The sequence below is a fragment of the Ailuropoda melanoleuca genome, chromosome 4 (assembly GCF_002007445.2).
Source record: "Ailuropoda melanoleuca isolate Jingjing chromosome 4, ASM200744v2, whole genome shotgun sequence".
In the NCBI taxonomy this organism is placed as follows: Eukaryota; Metazoa; Chordata; class Mammalia; order Carnivora; family Ursidae; genus Ailuropoda; species Ailuropoda melanoleuca.
Genome location: NC_048221.1, coordinates 108,769,206 through 108,790,199, shown reverse-complemented (window position 1 = coordinate 108,790,199; position 20,994 = coordinate 108,769,206). Strand labels below are relative to the sequence as shown.

The 20,994-nt window shown below is 49.5% G+C and overlaps 1 protein-coding gene and 1 long non-coding RNA gene across 10 annotated transcripts in view; one reads left to right on the top strand and one right to left on the bottom strand.

Moving 5' to 3' along the window:
* Positions 1 to 7,912, top strand: part of BCL2L11 (BCL2 like 11) — a 44,893-nt gene extending 36,981 nt beyond the window's left edge. For 8 of the 9 annotated variants that reach the window (XR_004625014.1, XM_011237940.3, XM_019792664.2 and 5 more), the window contains one exon: positions 3,482 to 7,912. Coding sequence is in view for 7 of the 9 variants with exons in the window: in XM_011237940.3 (XP_011236242.1) it covers positions 3,482 to 3,580 (99 nt within the window). In the remaining 2 variants the exon portion in view is untranslated. The remainder of the gene's footprint in view (positions 1 to 3,481) is intronic. The other variant, XR_004625015.1, reaches the window with a different exon arrangement.
* An 8,532-nt stretch (positions 7,913 to 16,444) lies between these two features.
* On the bottom strand, positions 16,445 to 19,850 carry LOC117802018. Its single transcript, XR_004625017.1, has 3 exons — positions 19,635 to 19,850; positions 17,991 to 18,071; positions 16,445 to 16,561 (listed from the first exon to the last, which is right to left on the bottom strand). It is a non-coding gene; the product is annotated as an uncharacterized LOC117802018 (long non-coding RNA).
* Between the last annotated feature and the right edge of the window lie 1,144 nt (positions 19,851 to 20,994).

Genomic DNA, 20,994 nt, shown 5'->3' with positions numbered 1-20,994 from the left:
GATTCCCTGCTGAATGCTCTTGACGCTGTCTCCAGGGTCTCTTTTCAGATCTTCCAAGAAGAGTACCCGAGTGTCCACCAGGGAAGCCCGCCTCAGCTCTGCGCCTTCCTGCCCTGGCTCTCCTGGGGCTCCACTTGCCTCTCTGGCAAGTGCGGCTTTCTCTGCCATTTTATTTAGCTGTGTATTGCTGTTGTCCTGTTACCCTGTTTATTTGTGTGCTGTGCCCCACCAGCGTGTAAGCTTCATAGGCAGAGATGCTGTTGCACTCCTCTTTTGACAGCAAGGCCCCTCTGCATCTTGACTCCACTTTGGCACAGGCCTGCCATTTTACTGGAATGTGTCGGTGTTCTTTGCCTGCAAAGTGGGAACTTGAGTCCTGATTCTAGAGGCAGGGCAGCGGCAGCAGCTTTCTCACGGGCTGCTGTCACTGTTGGTGGCACCCACAGGTAGCCCTTGGGCTGGGCTGTGCATCTCTGTTCTGCACTCATTGCTGACGACATGGGTATTGCCCACCAGGCCTAGTGGATGCAGACACAGCTTTCAGAGTCAGGCCCCAGCACACCCTCTCTCCGTGCAAGCAGGCATGGGGGCTGCAGGAGCCCTTGGCCCAACGAGGAGCATGGACTGTCAGAATTGGTTCCTAAAGGGAGACACAAAGCTGAATGTTGAAGGAGTCATCTTCTGGACACATGGGATGGCCATAAAAGTCAATTACCCCAAAGAATATGGTTCCTGACCTAGACCATGGAGATACAAAGACCCAATAGAATGGGGTCCTACACTTCAAGCACTTGTGATTTTGTGCCTGTGTGTGAGCAAAAGAGATCACCGTGATGCATAAATTGTTTATACTTAGTAGCATAGTTTTTTAAATAATCTCCTTTACCCACTTGCATCCCATTAATGTATCTTCCTAAAGTACTTTTATGAGTTAGATTAAAACAGCGTCACACAACTCTGATGTAAGAAGTGTTTTTTTAAAGAGGGAAGAGGGAAGGACCGAGAATGTTCGTTAAGCATGAAAGGGTATATTCCTTTGCTGGGGCTGCTGTAACAAAGTGCCACAGACGGAGCGGGGGCTGGGGGGGGGACGGTTAAATCTCGGGCTGACCGTGCTGATGTGGTGTGCTCGGAGCTGATTCTGGGGCCCGGCTGAGCGTCCTCGCCCACCGGCACCCTGGTGCAACCTGCACCATACTAGTGTCATCAGGCACACACCGTGTGCTCACGTGGGCGAGCTGATGCATCCGGCTGCAGGTGCTAAGAGGGCAGCAAGGCTGCGGGAAGCAGGAGCTGCCCGTCCTCCAGCTGCTTCAGAGCCGTGGGCCGTCCACGCTGAGCTGCGCCAGCTTCAGCCAGCTGTGCCAGCGGTCAAGGGTTTTCGGGACTGGCGTGGCCTTGGAATTCAGTCGTAATGGCTTCCTCTATTGAATGTTGTCCAAGAGCAGTTTTTCGCTGGCTTAAGAGCGTGAGCCGTGTTGTCACGCGCACTGCCTAAGAGGGCAGGCGTCCCGCTGTCCTTCCTGAGTACTTGTAGCATCTTCTTGTCTGTCAGGGATCGGGTGTTCCTTTTGCCAAAATTTCCTGCGTGGCCCCCACCCCCTCCCCACCTTCCTTTGAACACCCCCGAAGTCCTTTACGTTGAGACACAAGCAGAACTCGAAAAACTTGGAAAGACTTGTCTCGTGATAAGACTCTTAACCGTCAACAGCGATACCATCGACCACTCGATGTCCTCGAGGGGTGGGTGGGAGATTTCTCCTCTCAGACGCTGCCAGTTCTGGGATATGAAATGAGCTGAGTGTAAGCAGTTGGGATCTGTCCCAAGTGTGGCCCTGTCCCCTCGCTGGTGTCACTTTGACCCCATTCTCTGGTCTTACCGAGGCTGGTAGTGACACCTGGCTGACTTGAGATTTCCCACCTTGAAGTGATTACTTAGCCCTGCGTACGCTTTCTTCATTTTAGTAAGTCGTGGTTTTATTTTGAATAAGCGTCTTTCAACCTATTAATATTAGTCTCAACTAAAATTAACCTTCCCCTAAATTATTCTCACACAGAAAAAGCCAAGTAATTTTGAAAGTTAAATCAAAACAAAGCAATCTTGTGTGTAAAACAGATAAAAATCACAGACTGTGGTTACGGAGCGCCTGTACAGGAATCGCTTACAGAAAGCCTATTTCCTCCAGTCTGGTTATGGAAGGAGAACGGGAAATGCCCGGGCCTTATCACAATCCCGTCCTGTCAGACGAGTGCTTGAGAGCTCGTGTAAACAGTCGCAAGCAGGGGCTCCGCTCGCAGCTGGCGTCTGTGGCCGTGTTCGCGTGTGACGGGGGACACCGGTTCCCAGCCCCACGCGTGGCCCGTGGTTCCAGGGTGGTACATGGGAAGCTTCACCTCCCTGAGCGAGAAGGGTTCGTGGAGAGCCCCAAACAGGAGAGCTGGTTTGGGGCGTAGCTGACTTATTAAGGAAACAACCTTACTTGAGGATGGGTTGCAGACCTGAACCATGAAACAGGCTGTCGCTCCTGGCGTCGAGGCAGGTGTGTTCCTTTGCTGCCTTTGGCTGCTCTGAATTGACACCTCGCACTTGCCTGCAGAATGCATTAGAACTCAAAGGTGGGCCCCCCGGGAAGACCTGAGGACCCCCGAGACCTTTAATCTAGCAATTTCCTTTTGAATAGTTTCTCTGCTTGTCATAAACACGGTGGTCACTGGCAAAGAGGCCTTCTTAAAAATTTCGAATTGCTCTTTGCTCCCCACATGGGGTGGGAGGATGAGGCTGGACTCCGCCTGTGTCCGTGACCATGGACTCGGTGCTGAGCCTCCAGCTGTTTACATAGCGGAGCCGCCCACCAGCCGCCGAGGCCCAGTGGCACATCCATGCACCACTTGATTTAGCTTCTTAGGACAAATTACCCCAAATCACTGGTTTCTCAAGTAAACTAGGGCTGCCAGATATTCACCTTTGGGGGAGTCAACGTATTTGAATGTTAATAACCTGGGTCATGAGACAGTTACTTGCTATCTCTCTTCTGTCCCCTCCACCGCTACCTCTTGTTCCCACGGGACACCAACTGCCGTGACTTTGGGGGATGGCTTTTCTCAGCACTGCGCACAGGTTGATGTGTTTCCCGATCGAGGCGGTTCCGGCCAACGATGACATCGCCTGTAGAAAGAATATGTGTGTCCTTAGAGGGGCAGACTGAGCTTCAGGGGTTCCCTTTGAGGTTCCGAGCGTTCTTTGGGTTGCTGTAAAGAAGCAGAGCATCTGGCATACTCACGTAGCGACGTCTCCCCGTGTCGGGGACGTTAGAAGGACTTCGGCCTCGCAGTCTCAGGGGCAGGACCGGTGCGGCGCTCGTAAAGGGGTGCCCTCCGTAGCCGTGAAAATGGGATTGGTGGTTCCCTGAAGTATAGGCGTCCCCCACCCAAAAATAACACAGGGCTGAGACACTAAGAAGCTTTCCTGTTGTTGTTTCAGGTCTTTCTGAATAATTACCAAGCAGCCGAAGCCCACCCCCAAATGATTATCTTGCGACTGTTACGTTACATCGTCCGCCTGGTGTGGAGATTGCAGTGACGACGGGTTCCTTGCGGAGCCAGATGTGTGCAGACATTTCGCTTGTTCGAACCAACAAGCCCCAGCACCCCGGGGTGAGAGGTGCCATTGCCACGCAGCCAGCGGTTCTTTCCCAGAGAGGGCGCGGGGAGGCCGGCCGACGCGTTCCCGAGGACACCGCGCTGCGCGTGGACTTGACCTTTCTGTTCACCACACGGCAGAATTTCTGATGGAAGCTTGTTGTGAATGTAAATGAGGGAGGAGTCTCTTTTTTAAAAAAAAAATGTACAAATCATGGTTCTTTGGAGCAGGATTTTATGCAAGAATGGTGTTTACACGCAGTGTGGGTTTTTTTCCACCTCCTTTAATGAGAACAGGTTTTTCAAAAAGGAAATGGAAACTTTTTAACCAACTCGTGAATGATTTTTTTGTACTAAAATTTTAAGAACCTATTGCCTACTCTCAGAGAATTGTGTAAACTCTGCAGTGGAAACTGAGCCAGCTAATTGATAAAGCTGCCTTAGTTTATTTTTAGAGATGACTGTACAGAATTTTTAAACGGGAGAGGTATGAGATAGCCCCCTCCCTTCCCTGCCATTGGCTCTTTGACATGCTTTTTCTTTTTTTATCATTAATACCAAAAAAGTTCTTATGAAACGAAACTGATTAAAGGGGCAGAGGGTCTGTTGTCAGCCTGTATCGATATCCCACTCCCGTTTTGTAAATATTTACTTACCTCCTTACATTCAGTTGCATCTGTGGCAAAATTTTAAAACTCTTTTTTCGCGTATTTTCCCTTGTCTCCTTTTGTGACGCTCCTCTGGTCTGTCTGGAGGCCGATGCACAGATTTGGTCCAGTGTATTCTCATGATGAAAGGGAATTGGGTCAGAACATGAGTCAGGATCTGCCTGTGGCCTCCACAGCCCAGTTGTTCTGTCTGTCGGTAGCTTACTCACTGGGACGTGCGTGGTGTTGGTTTTCGCTGGTTTAGTGGGCTCATCGTTTACAAGCGTTCTGAAGAAGGAGTAGCAGTCATAGCACAGACGGGTACTGTGCCCCCGGCACTGTGGCCTTCTCTGGTTGCAGGCTCTCCTGCAGTCCCAGGTGCACCGCCAGCAGGGGCCACAGGTGGTGAACGTGCCCCCTCGCAGCTGAGCTCGTTGGGCTGCAGGTGTCGGAGCTCCAGCCCTCGTGGGAATTGGCAAGAGCTGTGGGCGGGGCTTTAGGCGGCTGTTTGCTGGGCATCCAGGCTTTTCGTCCAACTCCGGGTTCATCTGGCCTTTGATGCCTGACACTTGGTTCCCACCCCTGTAAATCCACTTTGAAATGAAGGCTTAATTCTGCCTTCAGCAGTGCCGTAAAAATACTGCATTGGAGCCCGAATCTGAAGTGGCCTCTCAGCCTTCTGACAGAGGTCTCTCTGTCTTGTTCCATTGCTCTCGGGACGGTCGGCTGTTGTTGGCCCCCCCGTGGCGCATCCGCCTCTGTTGGGCACGCTCTTTCTTTCTCCACACCTGCCTGGGAGGGGTGCAGTGAATGGAGGGCCCATGAGTTGGTCCATCATTTCAAAGGCTGTTAAACAATTTGGGGAGACCTTAGAGATCAGGAAGCAGTGAAAGAGGAGAGGTAGAGATCATTTTGTGAGCCCTATAGTTCTTCCAGATTTTGAAACCTCAGATCCCTAAACAGCTTTTTAAAAGAAAGACATGATTTTTCAAACAAGTCAGCAGTGCCAACAACTATTGTTTTGCTTTGGGTCCCTAGAGGACCAGTGTTTCCACATGATTAATGGGGAAATCCATTCACTTGTATCTTGATAGTTCTATATAAATATATATATATACATATATATATCTACAGCATATATGCATTTTCTTTTAGATAGAGATATTTGATTCCAAATATTCTTCCTTTCTTAGAATTTTCTTTTCCCCCAAAATCTCCTTGGGGTCTTGAATATTTTTGAAGCTGTGTTGCATGTCAGCTCTGTGTTCCTGACGTGTCTCGAACCCCTCGGTAGGGTCATGAAGTCCACACGGTTGTAAGGCGGTGACGGACGTGCTGGACACACACACACACCAAAGACGTATTTGGTTCTGGGCGCCCCCTCCCGCCCCCCAGGATCTCCGTACTCGGTGCCAGTCTCTCTGACTGGAGCACTTTACTCTGTTTCTTCAATACTGCGGCTCCCTGGGAGTGGGGCCCGAGGGCTGTGTGCTGGCCGCGTGTGCAGGCGTCCCTCTGGCTCGGTGGCCACCTGGCCTCCAAGCTGGCCGCGGAAGCAGGTGTGAGGAAATCAGAGATTCTATGAATTTGTGGTATTAAAGGAGCAGGATCTTGCACCAGGACTGAAGAGAGATGACTGGATGTCTCTGTACTGTACGTATGTTTATCACGATGCCTCCCTGCGGAAGGTATGCCTGCTGTGGTAGACCTTCGACTCTTTGTTGTTTATGCCTTTTACTTTTTGTAGGAAAAAAAAAAGAGACTAGATCTCTTTTTGGAAATTGAATGCGGGTTTTGTGCCTTGACCACCTCTTCTCCCATGAGGTTTGTAGAAAGTGTCCTGTGACTTGTCACAGAAATGCAATAAATACATGCAAAACAGTCCCATGACTAATTCTTCCAGTTACCTGTACTCCGGCCCGGAAGTGAGCTCGCCAGGAACTCCTTTTGGGGTTGTGGGGAAACCAGGCAAAACTTCCCTCTGATTAAAAAGAGTGTACACCGTAGAGAATAACTTTCTCCTGTTTCCCCTTCTTGATGTTGTATATATTTTGACTATTTATTAGATTAGGAGGTCACATTTTACTTACCAACTGAGCCAAATGTCTGTGTGCAATTGTGTTTCCTTTACCTTTCTTGTAAAATTTTGTACAGCATAAATGAGTAAAGATCACTGTTTTTACTAAACTTTTTCAGAATTGAGGATTGTACATATTGTAGATTCTTTTTTCTGTGTAATGTGTCCTACTGTTTCATAATGCTGTAACTTGTAGAAATATTGTATATTTATTTCCTGCTTATTTAATGTCTTACGTTCTGAAAAGTGTTGACCTCCCTTCTCCCCGCCCCCCTGCTGTACCATTTATTGCTTTAACTCTGAGGTGGTGACTGCGAGCCCCACGCTTGTCCCCAGGCTGGCCCTCCAGCTTTGGTTCCTGGTATTTCTGGTCACGTGGGTTTAAATTCTTGGGGTTTGCCACCCTGATAACGAAGTCTGTATTGAGCCATCGATGAAAGACCATAAACATGGCCGGCTCCAAAATTCTGCAAGAAATAGCCAGTGACTTTCTATTCCAAGAGAGCCAGCTTCTCATGGAAGCAAATTCTATTAAGGCCAGGCCATATCTTATCTTATTTTATTTTAATGTATTTTTGGCAGTTGGGACATATTTTTTCCATTGGAAATGTATCCCTGACAATTCAGTGTTCACAGAAATAAAAACAGGCCCCTTCTGGGGGTTGCGGCCAGGAGTTGTTCAGGGCAAGAGGAAGGGACAGGTGAGCCAGGTCATTCCTGCCTCGAGAGGGACGTCAGGACCACCTCATGCCATTAATCCCTTTTTGGCAACTGGTGAGTAGTTGAATTATCCCCCACCCGCTGTGTCCTGTGCTTTGAGGTGTGGACTTAATGGTCTCCAGGAGCAAATTGTACAGACTCCTCGCCCCCAGCCCTGAGCCATTTGGTCCCTACCTTTGATCAGCCTGCTTCAGGTTGTCTTCCTTCTGCTTCTCTGTTGGCTTCGAGAGAGTTTGGGGGTCCCACTAGACTGGACGTTAAGATGTGAAAGCTCGCGGAAGCTTCAGAGAGACTTCCTAGTGGTCCCGTATTGGTAGATGGTTCGAGCATCCTCGCTGGTTTAGCCTGGTGCCTGTGTGTGTCCAGTCCCCGCTCACGTGTGTGCAGGGATGGGTTCACACGTGACGCTAAACCAGCCGAGGGGACTCCTACTCCCAATGGCATTGTATTCAAGAAGCATCCTCGAGCTCCCCTCTAGGTAACTTGACTACTTTTATTTGGGAATCAGACTTTAGAAGCTCTCCGAAGTTGTTTGTCCAGGTTCTGTGACCACTAGTTACTGTATCAGAACTCATCAGGTACACATTTATAAATAGCACTGATCTGTCTGTATACTGACCTGTCACTAACTTGTTTCCTAGGACCCAGCGTATGTAGCATTTGTATTGCGATTTCCCTGGCTTACTTGTGTTTTGCACTGATGAATTTTGACAGGGTAATTGCCACTTTACTTGTGCAATACTGCTGTAAATAACTGCAGATTTTTTTTTAAGAAACTTAATCTTTTATGTTCTTAATGAAGTTTATATAAATAAAACTTTCAACTAGTTTTGGTGAGCTGTTTGATTTGTTTCACAGAGCGGTGGAGAAACAGCTGGTTGTATATGAATGTATACACACCCACACCTCTGCCCTTTATCAGTCACGGTGCATTACCTACGTGTAGATTTTAGGAGTTCTCGCTTGAAGACAACTGTGTGTAGCATACTTAAAAGCAAACCACTCTTAAAAGTTTTGAAGTGGCTGGCAAGACCTGCACAGTTTTCTACCCACATAGTCAGATATGACTCAGCTGGTGGGGGGGGGGGTACTGGAGCCAGTTCTGTATTGATTAGTGATTGGGGCAGGTTCCCTGCCATCCCATCATGTCTCATAGTTGGAAGGAAAAAAACAAAAAGATGGGGAGTCTAGTTTGACTGTGGTAGAAAGGACTTGTCTGCAGAGCCCAGGGGATCTGGAGACAAGTCCTGGAGCCCTGTGTGTGAACTGATCCCAGCCGCCTGGTAAGGGCTCCCTGAGGGTTGGGGGCGCTGTGCTGCCCAGGAGGTGTGGACTGGTCTAAGGGATGACCGAGAAATGAAAGCTTAGTTCGGCGGGTAGAGGCTATAAAATCCGAAACAAGCAATTACATAATTGACCACTTTTGCCCTGGAATAAAGGCTGGGAACGTTAAAGACTGGCCGAGCTTTGTTTTAAACCGGTCATCTGTTCATGCTTTCCATTTTAATTAGGCAAGCAATACATGGATATGGTCTTGTAATTATAGATACATGTGTGTCTACATTTATTTCAGATCGTATTTATTTCAAATCCAGCTTGCTTTGGCTCCCATCCCCAATCCTACCTCCTCACCAACACACGAGTTTGAATTTTTCCAGATTCTGGTCGTTTCTCGGTGTGTTTACTTACACTCCATTGGTTTTGCTTTTTCTAGAAATGCCGTAATTCATATGCGATTCTGACTTAACCATAGGTTAGATCTTCCCATCATGACCACTTCATGCTAACTTTTGCATCAAGTGCATGCAGATATGCTGCCCGTCGCCTGCTGTCCTGCTGCCCAGCCACTCCTCGCCAGCAAGCGGGAGGGTTGCGGGCTGGTGTGTTTCAGGGAGGTGGGGTATCCGCTTCAGCGGACTTGGGAGATGCCCCCAACCAGGCTCCGCTCACTCAACCACCAGCAGCGCATGAGAACACCTTCCCCTCACATACTCTTGCCAAGTGTTCGCACGTTGGTATCAGCCTGGAGGGGCAAGAGTAGTGTGGCTAGTCGAATTCAGATTTTTCTATGGACAGATAGGATGATCTTTTCAGATATTCTTGGCATGTACCTTTTTTATCAAGGCCTTTGCATATAGTCCATGGGGTTTTTCGTTTTTTTCTGTTGATGATGAGCTCTATAAAGCATGAGTCAAAAATCTCTCACCCGTCGGAAAAATCTTTCCTTTTAGTCTGTTGCTGTTTCCCCCCAACATTGTATTTTCAAGATTTTTAAACATACAGGGAAGTTGAAAGAATTGTACAGAGAACCCAAGTACACCCACCCCCTAGATTTTACCTTGTGCAATTTGCTATACTTTTTTTTAACATCATCCATCCATCCATTAATCCATCTTACTTTTCGATGCATTCCAGAGTAAACCGTAGTCCTGGTACTCATCCCTAAATACTTCAGCACCCATGTTATTTAGAGTTGGTTCATTTTTTACTTTTTTATAAATTTCCTCTTTTGAGATAAAATTGACACACAATAAAACACAAATGTTAAGTGTGCATTTGCTACATTTTGACCAAGGATAAAGCTGTCACCCAAAGCCCTATCAAGATGAGGGACATTGCCATCATTCTAGAAAGTTCTCTCATGCTCCTTCCCAGGCAATCCCTCCCATCCCACCCCCAGGGGTGACCTCAGTTCTGATTTTTTTCCACCGTAAATTAGTTTTGGTGGACAGTTTGGATGGAATCATGCAGTATGTGTTTTTTCGTGTCTAGTTTCTTTTTTGCTCAGCTTAATGTGTTTGAGACCTGAGTTATAATCAGTAACTTCCTTTTTATTAAGTCAAGTGTTGTTCTACTGTATGAACGGACTGCACTTGGTCCATTGCCTTGTTCATGAACATCTGCGCTCTCACCAGGTTGGGACCAGGAGGAATAAAGTTGCTGTGAATATCCTTCTTCACGTCTTTTTGTGAACTGTGAATGTATGTTTTATTCCATCGCCTGCCTTTTTACTGCTGCGGTGCACTTGATATAGTTGTTACCACTTTAGAAGTCAGATTTTATCTTAGGCTTCTGGAATTCGTACCTTAAAAGACCTTCCCTTTGCTGGGCGCCTGGGTGGCTCAGTCAGTTGGACTTCTGCCTTTGGCTTGGGTCATGGTCCTGGGGTCCTGGGATCGAGTCCCACATCGCTTCTCCCTCCTGCTCGTGCTCTCTCTCTCAAATAAATAATTAAAAAAAATTTTTTAAAAAGACCTGCTCTCTGCTAAAGTTTCAAAAATATTACATTTTATGCATATAATTCTACAGTTGGTTTTTTTTTTAATTTTTAATCTGGATTTTTTTTTAAATGATATGCAGTATGACTCTAAATTTGCCCCCCCCCCACCAGCTAAGACTCCTCTTTTCTCCTTTTTCTCAGCTTGAAATGGATGTTGGACATCCACCAATTCTCATATAGATGGTTCTGTTTCTCAGTTCTTTTCTTTTCCACTGATGGTCTTATTTAATCTACATTACGCTGATTACTGTAGTTTTTCTTAACTGAAGTATAGTTGACACAATATTATACTAGTTTAAGGTGTACAAGAGTGATTGGACATTATAAACATTACAAGATGCTCACCACAGTATGGCCACCATCTGTCACCATACAAAGTCACCACAACACGAGTATATTCCCTGTGCTATACTGTCCCTCTGTGTGGCTTTATCTATTTTACAACTGGAAGCTTGTGCCTCTTCACCTCCGTCACCCATTTTATGTATCCCCCACCCATCCCTCTAGTTTTATGTTTTAAGTTCCTTATCCTTATTTTTCAAGATTGTCACAGCCATTCTACATTTTGTCTTTAATGTGCATTTTCAAATCAGTTTAAGCTTGAAAAGTTCTGTGGGGGATCTTGTTTGGGATGATGGTGAGTATATATTCATTTAGGGGAGCACTGTCATTTTTGCAAGATGTTTTTCTTGGGGGTAGTATTTGTATCCAGCGATGAGGCTTGCTATTTGATGCTTTTAGTAACTTGCTTTTTCTTCCCTATAACCTGCATATTTCTTGTTAGCTTTTCTTTATGGGAGGGAGGGGGATTATCCAGCGTCCAGCTCCCCATCCTCCCTTTCTTATCTCCACCGCAATTTCCCTTTCTCTCCCCGACCCCGGTACCGCTGAGGGCAGACCCATGTCCTAAGCTTGGCCAATGCAACCAATCTTTGAATCTGGAGCAAGCGAGGCAAAGATGGGCTGTTGGGAGGGCAGCATCCTTGAGGTTGTGGGGGCATGTTGGTGTTCCCTGGCCGTGATGCTCGGCTGCCCAGCCACCAGCATGCCAGTGCCCGGTCTCCCAGTTTCCTGTGTGCTCTGTGAGTCCGGCACCCACCCCTCTGAGTTGCTGAGTTGCTTTCCATTGCTGGCAACCGTAAGCGCTGACTCATTCCTACCTGTCAGGAAGGGCTGAATAAAAAGGTGGTAAGGAGTCTCTCTAAAGAAAACAAATTCAGAAGGGGAGAGGTGACTAGCTGATTGTTAAAATTCTCCACTAGGCAAGGCCAGAGAGGGTCTGTGAGAAGATGGGAAATGACAAGGCAAAAATTCTCCAACTTTCCTAATTTCTGCCATGAGGGTCTCCTTCCCTGAACACTCTGTTTCCTGAAACAAGCCTGAGTCCTTAGAAGTCATTGCCAAGAAGATATATTAGAATGTTGAAGGCCCTTGTTTCTAGAATGTTCTGCCATATAATATCTATGATACCAAAAGGGATTCAGCAAGGGCAAATCATCAGAACCGCTCCCCTTTGTCTCAAAGCAGATTTGGGGAGCTCTACAGCTCTACAATAACCCCCTATCTGCTAGCTAAACAAGATCGAACTTGGACGGCCACTCTTAAAATCCACCCTAAAGATGTCATGTTCCATTGTTGACCTTCTGTCCCAGAAAGACATCAGAGAGTTTATGCAACCTCATAGAGAATTCTCTCTTAGTAATTTAGGTAGCGGTTTTCCTAAAAAATTCATTAATTAAATCCAAGTATGTAGTAAGACCCTACCATATCCCAGGTACTAATGAAAATATGAAAATCCTTAAGACTAGGACATGCTAGGGAGCTGTGTTGCTCAGCTCTCACGGGCAGGAAGCAGAAAGACCCCGATGAAATTCTGTGGTGCAATCCCAAGGAGGGAGCTGTTTCAGGAGCTGGGAGAGGTGATGGAGAGGGATGTGCAGCTCCACGCATGTCTCCCCCACCTCCCACCCAGCCCCAGAGCCCCCTGTAATGACACCCATAGTGACAACCTACCACTGGGCATGTATGTGTGAGGTCCTTGTTCAGAGTATCTCATCATCTCATATAGCCCTTTGAAGAAACTGCTCTTTTTACCCCAAGTGTCCAGATAGGGAAACTGAGTCACAAACCATTTAAGCTACCTACCCAGGGTCACTGAGCTCATCGTCATGGCAGCGACTCTGCCAGACCACATAGGACTACTCCCCTTCCTCCTTTCAGGTGCCGGCAGAGCAGGACGGCAGTTTGAGACCAGGCAAGGTCTGCCTCGGATGGGATACCCGTGAGGCTGCCTTGCCTCGGAACAGTTCCAGGCATTCTGGGAACTTGTGACTCTCTGTGGCCTGGTCCAAACCACTTTGTGGGGCAGGAGGGGGTGGGCGCTGTGGGCCCCAAGGGTTCACTTACGTCTCCAGCCCCGGGGCATTTCAGCTTTACCAGTGGCACACCCCATTGAGGCCCCTGTCCTGCAACTCTCCGTGACCTTGCCTGATGGCCTCCTGTGGACATGTGGGTTGTCCCAAGAGTTCTGGGTATTGTCTGGGCCTCCTGACTGCTGCCCATGGCTCTATAAGGTATGGCCTCAGTTTGACGAAAGCTGTGGTCCCCTCCCTCCACCTGCTGCCCCCACTCACTCCAGGACAGCAGCCTCCAGGCATTTGTCCACAGGCCAAGCCAGGAGGCATCCCAGTGCTGGGGTGATGGAGCCAAGGGGTCACGGACCCTATGGATATGGTCTCTCCCACCTACAAGTGTCGAGTGAGGTCAGTCAGAGAGGGCCTGTAGGGCATTCACTAGGAACAGAATCTGCTCACTTCCATTCCCATCTAGCCCTTGAACCTTTCTTTCCAGACCTGAGGTAGGAGTGTGCTCTGAACGAACCCAGAGCCTCCCCAGCCTTCAACCTCCTGCCTCATCTACCAGGCAGCCCTGGATGCTGCCTGCGTCTGGGCCCAGCTGGGTACAAATATCCCTTTTGCTTGTCTTATCCTGGTGCACAGCCCTGGGTCCCAGGCCAGGGCAGAATTTGGGGTTCAGGTCAGCCAGTTCTCCCATTTACCCCTTTCTCCAGTGGAAGCTGCATCGTAGCAGTCAGGAGTGGGCTCCTGGGGGCTCAGGCAGCCATCGCCAAAAGCTGCTGCTCTTTCAGAGAGCTGAAGCGGCCCAAATTTTCTTCTTTTCTCTTTTTAAAAGAATTTTACGGGGGTCCAAGTACATACAGTGAAATGTGTAGCTCCCTTGACAGACTGCCACGTGTCTAGAGCTGAGGAGTCTGCTCCCCAACGGGTCCAGTTGTAAGCACGAGCAGTTCGGTCCTGCCTGCCCAAGGCCCAGGCTCACCCCTGACCTGTCCACTCGCTCTGCGGGCCCCAGGCCGGGAGCCGTTTCTGCAGAGGCATGAGAGGCTGGAGATCTGGCTGGGGTCCTCCAAGGGCATTCGGGGCCTCTGAAGGCCCTTGCAACAGGAAAGGGAGCCCCCTTTGCTATTTGAGTGGGCTCCAGGCAGCCTGTGGCTTGGTCAGAAACTCTTCCCCGAGTTACTCAACCGTGACCTTCATGTCGATATGTGTCACTTATTTCTGCTGAGAAGCCTGTCACAGAAAGCCCTGGATCTAGACAATCTGGCACATTCTTTTAAAAAGTAAATCCATTCTATTATCTTGACGTCTGGACCATTGGACAAGGGGAGCCATGGTGCCAAAGCTTCCTAGGTCATTGGCTGACATTTTGAAAAGCTATCTGAGGAAAAAACATTGCTTTCTTCTTCATTCAGGTTCCATAAAATCTCTAACCCATGTGAGTATAGGTGAAAGGATTTTACTGTCTTTAATCCAAACAGTCTGAAAAACGCTTGCATTTGCTCCTTCGTGCATTCCCTCATTCACTGAGTGTTTATTGAAACATCCGTTAGGTACCAGGCCCGGGTTTTTCCAGGGGCTCAGGACTCAGCCAGAAGCAGACAGCTGAGCCGCCTGCCCCCATGGGCTTATCCTCAGTGGGGGTGGGGACAGAAGAGAAACAGATGAAGAAAGGAGCAGACAATGGAAGGTGAAGGAGATGGCAGGGCCAGGTGTGGTGGAGCCGGTCTGGTGGCGTGGCTAGAGCAAGGAGCAAGCCATCCAAAAGCCCAGGGTAGTTCCAGACGGAGAGACCTGAGATACGGAGGCCGGCATGGTAAGGAGGCCGGTGAGGCTGTTGCCAGGACCTAGTGCCATAGGGAGCCACTGGGGACAGTGCGCTGGGCCACAGGGCCAGGTGGGCCATGCCCAAGAGACGGGGCTCCCTCAAATTCCACAGGACAGTGGAGGGCTTCCGTTGCAGAACCGACGTAAGCTGATATAAATAATTTTGGAAAGATTCGTCTGAACTCTAGACTAGGGGAGACTGAAGGGACATGATGACAGACTGTCGTAAGTGATCTGGGATTTCCCTTTGCTATAAAGGACATGATTGGGGGGTGCCTGGGGGGCGCCGTCGGTTGAGCGTCCGATTCTTGATTTTGGTTCAGGTCATGATCTCAGGGTCCTGGCATCGAGCCCCGTGTCAGGGTCCTCGCTCAGTGCGGAGTCTGCTGAAGATTCTCTCCCTCTCCCTCTGCCCCTCCGCTCCCCTCCCCACCCCACTGCACACTGTGTGTCTCTCTTTCTCAAATAAATAATAAATATTTTTTAAAAATTTTCTCCCTCTGCCCCTCCCCCACTCATTTTCTCCCCCGCCTCTCTCTCCCCTCTTCTGCCCTCCCTACCACTCGCTCTTGCTGTCTTAAAAAAAAGTCTAAAGGACATGATTGTGACAAGTAGTAAAATCTGAATAAAATATGTAGATTAGATAATAATGTTGCATCAAGGTTAATTTCCTGATTTTGATCATTGAACTAGGGTGGTTTGCGAGGATGTCCTTGTTCTTGGGAGACACACACTGAAGTATTTAGGGGTGAGGGGCACTGCATGTCTGCAGTTTACTCTCAAACATTCAGAAAAACATATAATGTGCATATATGTGTATTATATCTTGGGGCCAAAGGAAAAGGATAAAGCAAATGTGGCAAAACGTTAGCATTTGGGGAGTCTGGGTGAGGACATTAAGGAATTTGTTTATACTATTTTGCAACCTCTTTATAAAAAGTCCGAGTTTATGTCAAAATAAAAAGTTAAAAATTTAAGATCCCTCTGCGGTGCCCGGATGGTGGCAGTGAGCAGAAGCGTTAGATTCGGGGGACAGGAGGCCTCCCAGGAAGCCAGGGAGCTGGACGGAGGGAGAGGTGCTCAGGAGGGAAGGGAGACAGGGCCTCCCAGTGTGGAAGGAGAGAGAAGAAGAGGACTCGGGGGTCCTAAGGGAGGACTTGGGCCAGGACTTGGGGGGTGGGGGGGCAGTTCCTGAGAAGAGACACAGGGAGTGGGGGAGAAGTAGGGTTGGGGGAGCTGGGGTGGAAGAAGGGCTAATGGGAGAGTTCTGTTCTGTTGAGCTGCCAGCTCAAGTCAGGGCTGATCCAGAAACAAAGTGCTATCAATTCATTTTAAAGGGAAAATGTTGGGTTTTTGGAAAGGAATCCCAGCCGCTTGGACTATAAACCTCCGGATGATTGAAGAAAGGCCGCAGCGTCAATATTTAGGCATTTGCTTTAATGAAACACTTTAAAAACTTATAAAACACAATCTGAGGAAATGGGGTCTTTAGCGTGAGAAATGCGGGACGGTCCGTGCCATCCTCGAGACCCGTCGGGAGCGTCTGTTGAACTCTGGCCACCGGAAGTGGGGGTTTGGAGGCTCAACCCTGGAGGATGTGAGGCTTTTACAGAATAACCCGCATCCGGGGTCCACGTCTCCCAAACTGCAGTGGGATTCGAGTGTTGTATTTTTCACTCCCGTGTGTGGCAGGGCTTGGTTGCTGCGGGAGCAGCTGACTCAGGACTCCCACGGATAGCTCCAGAAACGTGTGGCCCGTGGCAGCGTCACGGGATCAAGTGCACCAGCCCCGGGAGGAACGTGCTGAAGGACAGCGCTCAGTCAGGTACCTTCTGTTTGTCTAAATTGTGTTGTAGTTGCAAAATGTTCAATCCTCATTTGTTTCCCCCTGTCAGTTTGCGCTGGCACTGGCATTCACGTCTCCTGCCAAATTTGGGGTGAGTGGGAGGACGGACAGAACGGGCTGGAGGGCCCACGGCCAAGGCCACTGCAAGGTGTCGGTGGGGCTCTGTGCCTGGGGAGAGTGCAGTTGATCAGGAAGGACAGATCCCAAGGGTTCAGCAAGGTTGGAGGCAGGAGAAGGGGTCGCCAGCTAGGCTCTGTGTGTGTGTGTGTGTGTGTGTGTGTGTGTGGCGAGGATGGCGTAAGAGGGGGAACGGAATCCTGGCCTCACAGCTCAGGTGGGCATGGCATGTGAGGGGATCCTTGAATCAGGGGTAAAGTGCCTGGCCCCCTGAAAAGCAAGGAGGACACATAGCAGGCCCTGAGGGCAAGCATTCAGGCTTGCTTAGAGGGGGTACGCTGGCACTTGTATTGGAAAAGAGATCACAACCCACATGAACCCCAGTTGGAAAGGAAGCTCTTCAGGGGCAGGTCACCTTACACTTGCTCAGTGCTAAGCAAGGATGCTGGGTCAGCCCACCACACACTGGGTCTTTGTGAGCCCCAGTGGGACCAGCATGGACTCCTTGCAGTCCTTCCCAGAGCAGGACTCCCGCCACCCACCCGCCTGGCCGGGGAAGGGTTCAGGCCGGCAAAGCTCCCAGGTGACTCAGCCCGACTCAGGTTCCTAGTCACCGAGCTCTGGGGCTGGACTTCCATTGGCTCCCAGGTAGATGCTGTCGTCCCCGACCAGGGATGTTAGTAATTCTAGTTGAAAGTGCATCTCTCTGCTTTCCGGATTGTAGGGTCCAGGCAGCATCTGTGTAGTTTAGCAGATCTAACGCAGTGCCCGGCACCCAGTAGGCACTCGCCACGCGACCCAGGGGTGCACCGGTGTCAATGAAATGTCCGATTAGGATTCTGCAGTACATCGTCTTTCATGAAAGCCCAAGTCTGTTCTTGGCTACTTGACCATGATTTGTGCTTTTTGCCTTTTAAGAAACAGTCGTGGGAACAGTGGCCTATTCAGATTACAAACTTCTTTCCTAAGAGGCAGGTCCAAACTTTGGCAAAGTGGTTCTTGGCCGAGTGGGGTGGGGGGAGGTGCTCTTACTTTGTGGTGGCCCCTTCCTCCATCCACACAGCGGCTGCTTTGGCCCCAGGGCCACTAAGCTTCCTCCACACCCTCTCCTTTAAAGGCTGCTGCCCAGAGCCCTGGTGCTGGCAGGATGCCGATAGAAAAAGCCCCCTGGAGGACAAAGGCCTGATGACGCCTTGAAGTCAGCCTCTCACAGTGCTGTCGGCACTGTCTAACCTCCTGGCTAGTATAATCTTCGGTAATCATAAGAAAATGACATTTGTGGAAATCGATCCCAACAATATGGGCGGTTTCCCAGAATCCCCCCGGGGAGTACTCGCTCCCACATCACGGTCTTGCGGTGCCTGTTTCTGCCGTGGTCCTCCCCAAGAGCCACAGGGCTGGCAACTTCGGCAGCTGCCAGTCTCTGCTCACATGTCCCCTTCCTGGTGTGGCCCTCCCCGACGGCCCCATTCAGTCTCACCTTCTGTTCTCGTCTCTGGGCAGTGAGGCTTCGCACACGCCCCTGGAGCCCCCACTCTGGTGTGCATTAGAACTTAGGGTGCTGTGGGATGAGAAGGTGGGACTCAGGCCCTCATCTCTGGTGGTCCAGGGATGGGCAAGGCCTGAGCTCTGTGCTCCATGAGAACAAGGACTGTGTGGGCCCGTTCCTTGCATCCCAGCATTGGCACATGGTAGGTGCTCAAGGAACATCTGTGGAATGATGTCGTTCTTTTCTCAGGGAAAGCACGTGGCTACCCTAGCACCTTGGACAAGTTCAGAGAGTACTAAATTGAGGGGAGTAGGAGCGGTTCCCCCATCTCCCTCCGCACCCCTGAGAGCTTCCCTCTGTGGGACCCAGTCACGTGTGGACTTCTACTGTGCACAGATGTGGAGTACCAAGGCAGAAGTTTCTCAGAACTTCCTTCCAGAAGAAATCAGGCTTAAAATATTTGCCCACCAGATGGCTGGGGCAGCCCTGGGGCATTGCGTCTTTTATCTGATGGCCGTCTGCAAAGAGGCCTCTGGGAGCTGTTCTCAGAGCATCAAAGGCACCGGGCTGTCGGCCGCCCTCATGGGTCACAGCACTGTTGCGTCTGCTGGGGTGCAACCCGTGGGACTGACCTGCCTAGTGGGGCCATGAAAGTTTAGACACACAGGCAGACAGACAGACAGACTGAGATGGAAAAGACACACTTGCCCCCCTGCTTCTCCCCGTGGCTCAAATCCAGTGTGTGTCCAGTGTGACCAATTGATTACACATGGACACAGGAAAGAGGGAGGAGGGAGGCAGGGGGGAGGGGAGAGAGGGGAGGAGGGGAGAGGAGGAGGAGGGTGGGAAGGAGCGAGGAGGAGGGGACAAGGGAGGAGTGAAGAGGGAGGGTGGGCCCACAGGTAAAGTCTAACACCTGGAGTCTGAAACAGTGGGAAAGAGCCCTGTTTGGATTAACTGAACACATTCTCGGACTGCAAATCTCCTTTTCTGGAAGCATGAACACCCAAGAAGGCAGATGTAAAATCTGAAGGACTTTGGCCTTAGGGAGTCATGTATGTCACTCGTGTAAATAATGCCACACTGCCTTAAAAATAATCCACAAGGCAGGAACAAAACACTTTCATTGTTATAAAACTGGACTAAGATTGCATTTTTTCCCCTGAAATTACTTTTCAGAGTCATAAATATACCTTATGAAGAGGAAGGAAATAGCATTCACAAGATAGAGTACAACATTTTTTGGGATTATTTATGGTTTTTTGTGTGTCTGATTCTGAACCCTTTGAAGAACTGAAAAGACTATAAAGTAAGTCGAATGGTTTCTTTCCAAGAAACATCAAATAAAACTCCAGTTTCAGAGAGACAGAATTCTTTACCAGAGTTCCCAAATGCCAAGAACCTTCTTTTTCATGTTTTCTGTAACTGAAAGTTATTTTCCATAAGCCTGCACGATTTCCAGTTGAAAATATCCAAAAGCCTTGCCCAGTGTGAGTTTAGTTAAAGGAGGAGTCCCATTGCCCATGACTCAGAGAGGGAAGAAAATGTGACCTAGAATCTGCTCAGCACAGACTCAAGTTCTCGGGGGGGGGGGGGGGCANGGGTGTCAGTATTTGAAACTGACGGGACACTGACCTGTGTTGATTCATCAGACAGCCCGGAGCCACCTCTTCTTGCCCCTGGGGGCTGCGTCTTCCCCACCTTGTCTGTGAGTTTCATTCTGATTAAAGCTTTGGGATGACAGGAAGCTCCAAAGTGGGTTGGCCTCTGTCCCCACTGCGGTGCGGGCTTCTTCAGACCTGTGTGGCCCCGGGCCCAGCCTGTGGTCAGCAGAAGTCACATTGTCCTCACAATGACACACCCTCTCCTTCCCCAGCATCGCTATGTATAAGGTTGGGGGCTGCTCTGGATACTTGTCCCTGTGTGTATTTATGCGCTCAGTGTGTTAGGGGGTGTGTGCACATGCGCGTGCATATACCAGCATGGTGGAGATGGGGAGGGACAACCCAGTATTTGTTGATCATCTTCGCTGTCCCTGAAATTTTCATGCGCTTTTTCTTTAGTGCCCATGTCAGTCTCAAAAGATAAGGATTGTTGAGGCCCAGCTACATCAGGAATATATTAATTTTCTGGGGCCACTATAACAACTCACTACAAACTTGGTGGCATGAAACAGCAGAAATTTACTCATTCACAGTTTGAGAGTCCAGAAATCCAAAATCAAGGTGTCAGCAAGGCCGTGCACCCTCGGAAGTCTCCGGAGGAGAACGCTTCCTTACCTCTTCCAGCCTCGGGCCTTCCAGGCGCCCCTTGGCTTGTGGTGGCCTCCCTGCCTCTATCTGCACGCGGCTCCCCCTCGGGGTGTGTCGCTCCTCTTCTGCCTCCTCCCTGGGCACTTGTCTTTGGATTCAGGGCCTTCCTGAGTAATCCAGGATTATCTCATCTCAAGATCCTTGACTTCAGTACATCTGCAAAGCCCCTCTTCCCAAATAAGGTCACATTTGCAGGTTTGGGGGAGTTGCGGTTAGAGTCTTAACCTATCACATTGGGGTGATGGGGGGGCTGGGCGCTACAATTCAACCTTCTATAAGGGGTAATATTGAACACTTATTGGCAGTTAATGTGGCCCAGGCACTGTTTTAGGTGCTTCGTCTGGTGATCTCCTTCCGTCTGCATAGTGGCTCCAAGAGGCAGGTACAAATTATTGTTCCCATATTTGCAAGTGATACCAAAGCACCGAAGGGGAAATAAGTCTTTGGATCACTCATCTATCTAGAAAGGGCCAGAATCTGGGCAGTGGTGGGAAGCCCAGGTGGCCCTGCCTGGATCTCAGAGCTAACACGCGGCTGCACCCCCTCCTCACCAAAGCCTTCACTTCACCCCCTTCTGTCATCATCCTTGCTGACCTCCACATCCAGTCAGATGGACCATACCCCTCCCTCCTCTGCGGGGGCCCCTTCCGGCAGTCACACCAGACCCCCTCATTCCTCTCGCC